Source organism: Dysidea avara, chromosome 4 (genome assembly GCF_963678975.1).
Source record: "Dysidea avara chromosome 4, odDysAvar1.4, whole genome shotgun sequence".
NCBI classification, from domain to species: Eukaryota; Metazoa; Porifera; class Demospongiae; order Dictyoceratida; family Dysideidae; genus Dysidea; species Dysidea avara.
The window spans coordinates 11,740,527-11,752,745 of NC_089275.1; the positions used below are offsets into that span (position 1 = coordinate 11,740,527).

A 12,219-nucleotide genomic window follows, 5' to 3' on the forward strand; every position below is an offset into this window, starting at 1 on the left:
ACTGAAGAATGGGCTGAAGAAGGCCTCTGGAGATGACGGGTATCGACCCGTGTAGGTTTTTCCTTCTACCTACTACTGAATCTTCAACAAGTACGGCTGAATAAAGACAAACAAGCTCAGTTCATCTCGAGTTACAAGAAAAGTAGGCGAAAGGTTTTAAGCGGATTTGCCGATCAAAACAGACTAAAGATTTAAGGGAACACACGTTGCATTTTGTACCTTTGTATCTTAGGTGTTACCCAATCAATCAATTGTCACCAATAACGTGTCGAAAAATTTCATGTTCATGAACTATTCCAGACCCTTGTAGCGCGGCGCTTATAATTTCCAATCGATAAGCGGCTGCGCGGAAAGGGTCTGGCCACGCGAGACTAACCACTCATAAGGAACGGTGCTAAATTTCGTAAGTGGTGAATGATGTCGCCATGTGTATTAGTGATCAGGCTGAGACAAATCACACACGAAGCGATGAGTTAGTAAAGCTACTTTCTCTGATCCGGGGGTAGGTAACGACCCCAAATTTCGTAGATCATCTCTGAGAAAGATGAAATATTGCCTGAAATTTATGCAGTTTTAAATGAAATTTGCGAGGGGTCATTCACTTCCAAAAATGTCAACGATGACTATGGAAATTTGCGGGGGGGTAGCCAGCGCCCACGCAAAAACCCAACATGAGGGTCCCAATATTTAAGTATTCCAAAAATATTTCTGTATTTAAAATATATCTGTAAATACAATGTAATTCTAATTTCGATTTTTATTGTGATCATTATTATATGCAAGACCTCAAAATAGAGGGAAGGCAGGGGTTTCAATAACATTGCATTTTATGTGTAATTCTGAAACAACTTAATGTCATGCACAATTTTGCTCTCTAAGCAGCCCTTTTGGTTTGGTCACACTCCGAGGAGTTGTGGCCTCTGCTGCTATTCAGTTAATCAATACATACTTCATTTGTGTCAGAATGGAATGCACACTACAAACACAAGATGCACACACGCAGAATCTATTGATATATGTACACTGTAATTGTATTGTTTTTGTATTCAGACATGTCCACTTTGTCAGCAAGTGAAAAAGTTCTACGACAGAAAATACTTGACCTGTTCAAAGAAAAGTGTAGAGGTGATGCTGTGTTATCACTGAAGGACATCATGCGTGAGACAAAAGCAGAAAAGAGAGCAATTAACAGAGTACTACACTATTCACCACATCACTTCACAAAAGTACAGGACTCCCCACCTCATTGGAAATGTACAGTTGACCTTGGTTCATCAAAAACAATACAAGCTACTGGCCCAGCTGTTTTCAATGTCACCACTTCTATGCTCAAAGTTAAAACAGAATGTGGCAACGACGTAGTGGCAGTTGGGTCACCTTCAAAGAAGGAACAATTAAAACCTTAAGTTCTTGTTGCTCTAAATTACAGTCCTAAGCCCATGAAAGCTATAGAAGTTGCCAAGAAGATTGGCTACCAAACTGCCAGTGATGTTAACCCAACACTGTACTCTCTAAAAAATAAGGGAAAAGTTATCAAAGGTCAGGATGGTTGGTCTATAGAAGGAGCTGTGATGATACCAGGTATCTCTTTTATGAATCTGGATGGAAAAGATTTGTATACTCACGAAGAAATAGCCAATACCAATGGAGCCAATACCAATGGAAGGAAAGAACATCGACTGCGACAAATGCTACGAGAAGATCTCACACCACCTAAAAAATCTGGAAATGCTACTAGCAGAGATACCACAGACGGGAAACAAGCTTCACGAGAGCTGAACCCTGAAACACTTAGCCTATTATCATCAATGTTTGACGACACTAGACAATGCAGTCAAGCACTAAAAATAGTTAAACTACTAAGAGAGTCAGTTAACAAAACAGTGGATGATGTGGATATCCTTATTAAACTTCATTATTCCACAAGACAGGAGTATCGCCACATCCTTGACATGCTAGAATTGAATTGTCTTGTAAAGAAAATTGAAGGTGAAATAACAAAGCGGAAGTGGATTGCAGACCCACGTATGTAATTTTTGTACTATATTTATACGGTATGTGTTATCACCTGTTTACCACCTCAAACTATACAAGTGTGTAAAATAGTTTATCAAGGAAGTTGGCTAGGAGGCAGTCAGCCTTCAAGTTACTGCAACAAGGCTGGGACAACATTTCAGACAAAATATAAGTTTTATTTTTTAGCAAATTACTGGAACACATTATCATGAACCATCTCAGCCATTACAACATTTTGTCGGTCTTTGGCGGGCATACGCCTGGTTTAAAAGTATACAAACTAGTATTTAAAATTGGAAAATAGAGATGATCACTAAAAAAAGTAAAGAAACAGTCAACATGTTAAACACACTCACAGCTCTCTATTTGGACTCAATGGATATTGTAGAAATAAATTAGTTTCCATAAATCAGGAGCAGATATAAGTACTGAGAATGCTTCTTTATTGATGTACGCAATTAATTTTTCATAATAAATTATTTGTGTGGTCCCATACAAATAATTATTATGAAATCTTGATTTTAGACATAGTAAATTAGCAAACAGCTACCAATGTGGGGTTGTGTAGTCGTACATGCTCTTCAAGCTCTTCTACATACTTATCCAATGATATACATATGTATCACCAGTAACAACCATATCCATTAAATCCAAATAGAGATCTGTATATGTTTAACATGCTGGCTTGTTTGACTATTGTTTCTTTTGTTTTTTTGGTAATCTCTATTTTCCATGTTTTCTTTTTTATTATTAAGTGATATTTATATCATTATAGGGTAATTATTTTATTTCTGTAATTGTGTGTTTGATCGTATTCTCTTCAAATAGAAGTTGTACAGTAATGAAAAATAATGGTAATCCGTACATTATTTGACTTAACTGTTTTATTAATTAGAGGTGCGCCAATTTGACTTTTAGCCGATATTCCAATAACTGATGTAAAATATTATTATCAAGCCAATAAAAAATCCAATCCAACATGGTAGCATAGACCTTTTTTCTCTAACAATTTGCACTCTTAAATTCTGATTCAGTTATAAAGTGACGTTTTGGGACTTTAATCAAAAGCTGACATTACAAAAACAAGCATTACTATAGCATGAGTACCAATAAATAGATATATCTACCGATTTGATACCTGAAGAACAGTCACAACCAGTGGTGGTGGAAAACATATGGCACACTAGGACATGGAATTTTGCAGCTATCTTTATTCAGAATGTGTCTAATACCAATCATTACCATACAGGTAAGTAATACTGGCTGAGCAGATGTGTCCTTATATTGATCCTTACTGGGATTATCTTGTAGAACGATGGCTACCCTCAAAATGCACAATTCAAGCCAGTACCAACACCAGTGCAACCGCAGTCCTCAGAACCTGTGTCATTTGTGACTGGTCAGTGTATGTCTACTTTCCCAAGTCGACCTCTGCTAACCGATTCAACTTGGAGTAGTAATTGCCATAGACATCACCTGAGGCTGGGCTATTATCTGTCAATGGTTAGCTGCTGTAGTTACAACAGGGATTTGGAGAGGTCGACTTGGAGTAGTAGCTGCCATAGACATACTTGAGGCTGGGCTACTATCTGTTGATGGTTAACTGCTAAGACCTGTTGTAACTACAGCAGCTAACCATTGACAGATAATATCCCAGCCTCAAGTGATGTCTATGGCAATTACTACTCCAAGTTGACCTCTTCCAATCTCTGTTGTAACTACAGTAGCTAACCATCAACAGATAGTATCCCAGCCTCGAGTGACGACTATGGCAGCTACTACTCCAAGTCAACTTGACCTGCTTAAGTGGTGTAACTGTTGTTTAATGAGTGTCAATCACATTGTAGAGAATAGCTAGTCACACTCATAGTGGTGGTGATCCCAGTGAGTTGAAAGTAGAGCGATATGTGGAAGCTCTGCAACACCCAGCATCAGGCCTTATGTGTCCAGCTCTAAGAGGTGCACGTAAACAGTCAGTTGTGGATGCAGAACGTTTGTTTAGTCCTGACTTAGAGAAATTCATGATTGGCAAAGGGTACCAATTCGAGGCTACTTATATACGAACCATATTGAATTGGAGACAAGAAGGTGATAAGCGAGGTCTTAAAGAATGAGAGAAATCAAAGTATAACTATGCCTTGTACAACATGATCCTTGATGAGCTCATGCCAAGAGAAGTATGATTTTGGTTTATTGGGGATCAACAGGTAAACACAATATACGTGGTAATACCTTACCACTCTATGTTTCCTATTACAGAAGCTTGAGCAACATCTTAGGATTTTTAAAAGAAACACTAGTTGCATTAACTACTGACATAGAAGGCCGAGAGGGGCATAGAAGGGAAGTCATGAATGGCAATCAAAAGCCAGAACACCCGAGAGCATTCACCACAGATGATGTGGAGTGTTTTTTCAGCTTGATGAGGGACAATATTGGACAGAATTTTACCACTAAGCAAGTTAAATTTAATGCCCGCAAAATATATGTGAAGAGTTTTGATCCAGATCTTCCCTTTTATTACCACACTTCTGCCCACACTTGATACCATGAGGGACCCTTGCCACAGTTTGACTTACCGTCTTTGAAGCCACCAGCTAAGAAGAAAGCTCCTAGAAAAGAACAGCCTTTGGCTTTTGCACCCCGACATGCCACCATGCCTGTGAGAGGAAATTTATCTGTGATACCCAAATTTCACAACCTGCCCTTGATCTACCTCCATGCACCAACCAGTGGATCTGTCCATTTACTGGATCATTCATATGTTTGAACATTAAATGTTAAATCATTTTACAATTGTATTCAGTAAATAATATGAAAGTTGAAATATTACTGCTATGCATACATGTATTTGGTCTATCTAGTGCACCTTGATAATAGTGACATCTCTGATAGTCATCGTCAAAGGATACATTCGGCAGAGAGATGCATCATTCCTAACGAACAAGTCCAGGTTTTCTCCTTGCCATCTCTTCTGCTGTAGGCTCTGATCTTCATTCTTCTAAGCTCCACCGCCAAAACGTCAAAGCTTGGAATTACGTACATAAAGGGATCTCCCACAGAAGTGATCCAAACTATGTCATCTTCTTCACTGTAACTAAGGCTATCTGCTATCGGACGAAGCACATAGTGAACTTGAAATCCCGACTCGCTGTCCACCATGTTTGTCTATTATTTTCGTTCAATTGTCATTCAGCTCGAGTACACGCAAGCACGATTCATGTCCTAACCCCCTGGCCTATATTAAAAATAGATGACTGAACCCAAACTCTAACTCTTGGATTTACTAGCTAAAGCTGAACCCAAACCCTAACTTTAGGCTTCTAGAATTGTGAAAATTGGTTTCTTATGTAGTACCCTCTACTACCTAAGGATTTAATATATAAACATCATCACATCAATAAACATAATGATGTCATAAGCATAATGATTTCATGACATCAGATTTACAGGATTTAGTGAATCCCAATCCTTGTTCGAAGTCATGGTTCAACAAATGAGGTACACATTCATACTATTAAAGTAGGGTGTGCGTTGCTGTGAATCCTCACATGAATTTTATGATATTTGTGCAAAGTTGGTGATGGTTTGGTGAGGAACTGTGATGGTTGGGAAAATACCCAGTCATGCCTACCCTTATGCTATATTTTGGTCAACTAAAAGTGGCGCCAGAGAACTGCTGATGCACATAATGGAGATTGCAATAACCTATTTCATTATTAGTTAATTTGCTGTGCAAAATAAGAGGAGGAAGACCAGTGACCTGCAAACTGTTGTGGAGAATCCTTTTATAACTACATGTCTTTCATTACTTTTTATCCACTCAACAGTATTATTGCAAGATGATTGTAACAACTTCCTTAGATGACTTCCATGTCCTATCAGCAGTTGTATCAGCATAATTTAAAGCATATCTCAGTAGTAAGATTGCAATGTGACTACAATACTGCAATGGTTGTGTATATCAGTTTTGATTCTGTAGCTAAAATACAACTGCTTTCCAGGATTCCAATTTAAAATAAATAAGTCTGTAGCTACAAGCTACTACATGTACTCAATGGCAGATCCAGGATGGGGTATTTGAGGCAAATGCACCCCCCCCCCCCTCCATTTCCTTCTGTGGAAAAGGCATACTTCGTTGATAGAAATTCTGCATGTTAAAGAGTAGTCAAACTGTCACCCAGCACCTTTGTACATACTAAACACCTCTAAAAACAATTATCATATTGCTGGTGTTTAAGACTTTCATTAGTTTCATAGCCTTTAATGACAAAAATCAACCTACTAAGGAGTGATCATTGCTGCTTACAAAATAATAGCAACTAACAAGAGAATCTGCTCTTCTCAACCACCTACAACTTAGCCTGTTTGTTCTCCTCCCCTTGCCATTCTCTGATCCAAAATGGCTACAATCAGTGCAATTAATGTAATGACTACCTCATTTCATTTCATTACATTAACATCACTGCAGCCATTTCTTGACCAACACCTCAACCTTTTAAACTAAGGGTTTTGGAATACCACACCTTACTTTATTGTCTGGTTGCATTGGCATGCATATCACTCAGAGCTAGCTTGACCTTAATTTTCACCCAATATCTACAGATACAATGGTTATTAAAGAAATAAGAACAACATTATATGTGACCAGACCGATCCAAATTACACATCAGGCAAAATCAAACTAACACCTCCGGAGGATAGCTACACTATCGTACTACTAGTTTTGATCCTTAGTACTACTCAAACTACTCGAGGCTGGTTCAACAGACATCTTTTCTGGGTGGTGTGTAGAGCTCGAATGGCGGTTTCTGACCTTGTGAAGGACCTGGCTTGGAAAGAATCAGTGGTTTACTGGTGGACATGTTGGCCAGACGTTTTTTCTGTTGATTTCGCTACGTATCAGCCACAAAGGAGCCAGCACAGCCCTGTAATCTCATGTCTGGACTCCAGTCGAGGTCTACCTCCATTTTAAAGTCTATCCCTTTGTGAGCACTCGTGATGCTACTTCACTCGTCCAACTGCTCAGATTTTCTCTGTCTTATTTGGTGGGAAACGCTACAAGCAGCTACAAGTACTGGAAGTGGTCTGAAAGGTAATTGATTGATACATCTTTTGTGTAAATTTCATATGCATGCTTGCTATCCTTGGAGAGTTATTGAATTCTTTAAAACCGTTTATCTCAAAACTTCTAATGTGCGATTTGGATCGTTTTTCCAAAATCCAGTCACATATTGACTGTGTATCTAGCAGTGACATATTAAACACTGTGGACTTCTAACACAATACACAGTGAGTTTTTTTTTTCTTAGAATAAATAATTGATAATTCAAGGGTAAAATTAATGACCCATTGATACCAGCATATAACAGAGTATCTAACATATGTACTAGCTAACAATTCACTTTTTACAAATTAAATGCCACAATGACAGTTTCACTCAAATTTGGTGTGTGGCCTTATATACAACTAGCAAAATGATACAATTTTGGATAGGAGTCAATTTAGAGGTGTATCGATAATCAGATCTGCTAAAATATCGACCACCGATATGGTAAGTTTTACCAATATTAGTATCAGTACAGAACAGTAGGAAGACCAGTATCGATACTGATATTTATACAGTAGCAATGGTTTGTACGTAAATGGATTATACATTGGTTTTCTATGTTATTCATATGGCCATTTAGTGCCAGTGGCTTATTGTTCACTCTACCAAGAAGCGCTACACTATGAGAAGCCATACAAACGCACATGATTCTAGTGTTTGATGCTGGAAAGCTCATCGCAGTCTTTAAAAATGAAGCAGTTATATAGTACCTTTGTAATAAAAAGAGTCGCAGGAAACTTGCTGTACCATCCTTCGCACAAGCCATTAAAATGCAGAGTAATGCAGAAATATCAGTTTAAGGCTTCATGGGAGTATATATATGTAAAATGTTTGTGGGTGCCTAATTGTCTGGATTGCACAATAGAAAACCAAGCTGTATACTACCATAGGCATACGTAGAATGAGCAATGAATATATGCACATGTTGTTGTAGAGTGGGTAATGTACACTTTTTCATAGATCATCTATGACTTTTGTTTGTAATGCAAATATCGGATCAGCTATCAGTTATCGGCTTCTTTTGATGGCATCAGTATTGGATATCGGCATATGCCAAAAACCCATATCATACACTTTTAGGAGCCATGAAGCTATAAATGCATAAAGATTACGTCTCTTTCTTCCTGTCAAACACACAGTGCAATACTCTGGCTTTCTTTGCTGTATGACATGCCATGCATTTCATAAATATGTACGTAGCTAATTTATGTATTTTGAAATCCTTTCCTACAGCAGAAATCCACCATGGATGGTATGATGCTACATCTTTGATTGTTACAGATTCTCTGGGTGCACTAAGTTCTGCCAAAAAAACAGACACAAATGTGATGTATACAGCAGAACAAGCCAGTGTGAAGTTTGGTATTCAGGAGTTAGAGAAAAATGAAAATGAGAATATGAAGTTGTTAAATGCAGTGCCATCCATACACCGTAAACAGGGTAAGTTTCACATTTTTCTTGGCTTCAAAGCAAACCTCCACTAAATCAATAATTTTACAATGCATACATACTATATAGTTATGCTTAAGATAAATTATGCACCTTCTCTTTGTTTGAAAAAAGCCGGCTATCATCATTTGTTATAAAAGGCGTTTCCATGGTAAACTTAAAAACCCACAAAGTGTAATTATATTGCTACTGTGAGTGGTAGTGAGACTCACAGTGAAAGACTGGCTCTGAAAGGTAGTATATTGTAGTATATTGTATTTGTATACTCTCTAGTTAGATAGTATTAATAATTGCACACTTACTAATGCATAAGTTGTTTTGCTGTCAAAGGGGTTTCCTGCCCTTTACAAGTGTCTGCCTTGTCTTACCGTTTATCTTTAAATACATAGTCGTTTTCTTATTATTAAGTAAGGAATTAAACCATACAGAGGCATTAGTTCTTCATATCAACACTTTTCTTAGTAGAGTGTATGGAGCTGCACTTATAAATGATCGCATAACCACACCCACAAACAGTCAGAACATGCCTCCTCCATTTTTCACGGCTTCAAAACAAACCTACACTAAATCAATAATTTTATGCACCTTTAATTATAACAATCAAAGCATGTGACCACATTCCTTAATGCAGTTTTAGAATCAAGACATGACACCAAATGACGCCACTTATAATTAATCAAGCAAGATCAAGATATTCTAATAATGCATTCATAGCCATCCATAGCTTTGCTATAACAAAAAATTAACAAAACTGGTGTAATTAATTTGAAAATGAAGTAGGGTTCATAAAAGCTAGTAAAGCAAAGAGATATGTATGAATGACCGTAGCATTATACTACACAGCTTTACGGGAAAATCCTAGCATGTTACCACCATCTGTTTAATGTCAAAGTAGGGATTTCTTGTTCATAGCAATGTAGTGTATCATTATTGTTTCACTACATTTTATCTGGTTCGTTATAATTTTGATTATACTAGTTTTGTTAATTCTTCATTATAGCAAAACTAAACAAGTTGGTGTTGTGCTACAAGCAGGCGCTATGCAGCTAGCTAACTCATCTGAACTATATATTACTATTTTGTTATTTTAACCAAGAGGTTTTTAGTTGTGCAATAATAGATAATTGTAATTCTTGGATTTCATAATTCATGAAATTTTCATAATTCTTCAATTATGTTGCTATGCACTGCTAATGCACCTATCAATTTATTGCCCCCTCCCCCCTTCCTTCCAGATGTAAGTGGGGCTTTACATAGAAATTATTAAAAGATAATTATGGTATGCTAAATGAAGTAGTTTGATTTTGTATTCTATTACAGAAAAGAAAATCAACAAAGAAATGGCAAACTTTATGTTAAAAGCTTGCAGAAGAGGGGAAACAATGAAAGTGAGGTTTGGTAGAGTGCTGTTTAGCGGAGCGTCTGGTGCTGGAAAAACAAATTTTTGTAACCTGTTGCTAAGAAAAGCATTCCAGCCATTACACATCAGCACTGGATTGCATAAATATGATCGTGTATCTGCAATTAAAATTAGTATGCAGCAATCTGATAATCATGTACAATTTAGTGTATTAGATTTAGAAGAAGAAATTGATGAACTGCGATCACATTTAAATTTCGTCACTGATAATTCACAAGGTACTGACCTCTCACAGTCTGAAGAGTCTGATGGTAAATATGAAGAGAAAACAGAAACTGATCTAAATAAACTTTGTAGTGTAGAACGTTCTATAGCAAAGGATTCAGAAAGCAATACAAGGTTACCAACGTTTACTAAGGATGACACGTGGAATATTTTAACTTTTCTAGACACAGGTGGACAGCCACAGTTTATTAGCATGTTACCAGCTGTAAACAGTTGTGCAATGGTCACCTTTATTGTACATAACATGACTAATAGCCTTAGTAGTCCTGTTACTGTAACTCATGGTAACCAAAAAGGTGAATTATCTTCTAGTCCATATGCCATGGGTTGTACATATCTTCAACTTATTAGAAGTTTGATTTCTTTTGTTGGTAGTAATTGGTTAGGAAGGAGAGCTGAAGATATTTTCAACGACAAAGACATTATTAAATTGAAAAATAGGTCATACGTATCCTTTGTTGGAACCCACTTCGACAAATTTACTGAAGAGGGCATTAATGAGCTGAAAGTTACTGACGAAGAATTGAACTTTGCTGTATCTGACTCCCCACTATCACATGTATGGAAGAAAGTACATAAAAGTTACAAAGTTTTAATTCCAGTGAATAATACAACAGCAAGCACCGATGATGAAGATCAGTGTGCAAGTGTAATCCGTAGCAAGTTGTATGAGGTTCTGTGTGAACAGAATACATATAAAGTTCCAATTGTATGGCTAATACTAGAACTTGAAATTCGTCAGGTTTGTAAGGAAAGACAAAACTGTGCTATTTCATATGCTGAAGTTGTCACATTGTGTAGAGAAAAAAAATTACTAGACAAAGAAGATGACATTAAAAATGGACTAAGGTTTCATCATCTGTTTGGTACTTTATTGTATTTTGAAGATGTGGTAGAAATGAGTGATATTATTTTTACTGATCTCCATTGGTTGTTTGATAAACTGACTGATATAGTAGAACTATCATGTGATAATTCAGATGTTAAAGCTTCCCAGGATTTTGAACACAAGGGTATATTTAGATCTACCATGTTGGATAAACTTAATTTTTCCATAAATGACATTAATATCATAAACAAAGACTTCAAGAAGTCATTTTTGAAATTTCTAGAACATTTGAGGATAATTGCTCCTATACACTAGTGTTGTTTTAGTACAGCAAATTCATTTTAGTTTAGTTCTAGTTCTAGTGCCCATAGTCCCCTACAATTTTAGTTAGTTTTAGTTCTAATACCCCAATTCCACCATAGTTTTAGTTAGTTTTAGTTCTAGTATCTCAATTCTACCATAGTTTTAGTTAGTATTAGTTCTGGTACCCCATATTTCTGTAATTTTAGTTAGTATTTTAGTTAGTGTTAGATATCTTCACATATACTAACCTTGGTAGCATGCCCTAGACTTCCAGAAACTTTAGATTTGGTGTTTTGATAGATTTTTCCCATTTTATATCGATGAGGCAAACTGTACCGAGAATCCAATTCTTCAATTAATGCACAAAATTCACTGTTATCTACTAAATTCAGTGGTACATTGTTAGCACCTATAAAGGTTGCAAGATGAAATGTATAATAGCCTTATGTTTATTGCTGTTAGGGTTGCACAATTTAGATCCTAAACTATGTATTGGCAAGGAGAACTGTTTCAACTGGCTAGAAGAACCTCTCCTTTCTTTTTTCTTTGTCTTTTCAATTTCAGCTGCTTCAAAATATTTACAAGTGTCAGTATGGCATGTCTTCAAATGCTTCTTCAAGTTTATAGAATATTGTCCTTTAAATTCTTTTTATACCACAAATCAAACCATCAGTACTTTTCACAGTACACACACTTTTGTCCTTGATCTTATCGTACCTGAAGTAGTTCCACACTCCACTTGACTTAGGCCTTCCACCTGGTTCAGCACAACTTCCACTTGCCATTGTGCACAAATGAACAAAAGCTCTAATAGAATTGTGCTTAAATAACCTAAATCAGCAGAATTAATGCTGAATAACAATGTTT

The 12,219-nt window shown here is 36.7% G+C and overlaps 1 protein-coding gene across 4 annotated transcripts; it reads left to right on the forward strand.

Annotated features, from left to right (window-relative positions):
- The first annotated feature begins 383 nt into the window (after positions 1-383).
- On the forward strand, positions 384-11,536 carry LOC136252895 (uncharacterized). 4 transcript variants are annotated; one of them, XM_066045478.1, is made up of 4 exons: positions 384-506; positions 1,051-2,025; positions 8,360-8,566; positions 9,896-11,536. In XM_066045478.1, the coding sequence occupies exons 2-4, from the start codon at positions 1,440-1,442 to the stop codon at positions 11,362-11,364; spliced, it is 2,262 nt and encodes a 753-aa protein (XP_065901550.1). In that variant the 5' UTR covers positions 384-506; positions 1,051-1,439; the 3' UTR covers positions 11,365-11,536. The 4 variants fall into 4 exon arrangements, with proteins under 4 accessions (XP_065901550.1, XP_065901552.1, XP_065901553.1 ...); XM_066045480.1 differs by having other exon boundaries at positions 8,363-8,566; XM_066045481.1 differs by having other exon boundaries at positions 8,408-8,566.
- Positions 11,537-12,219: the final 683 nt, after the last annotated feature.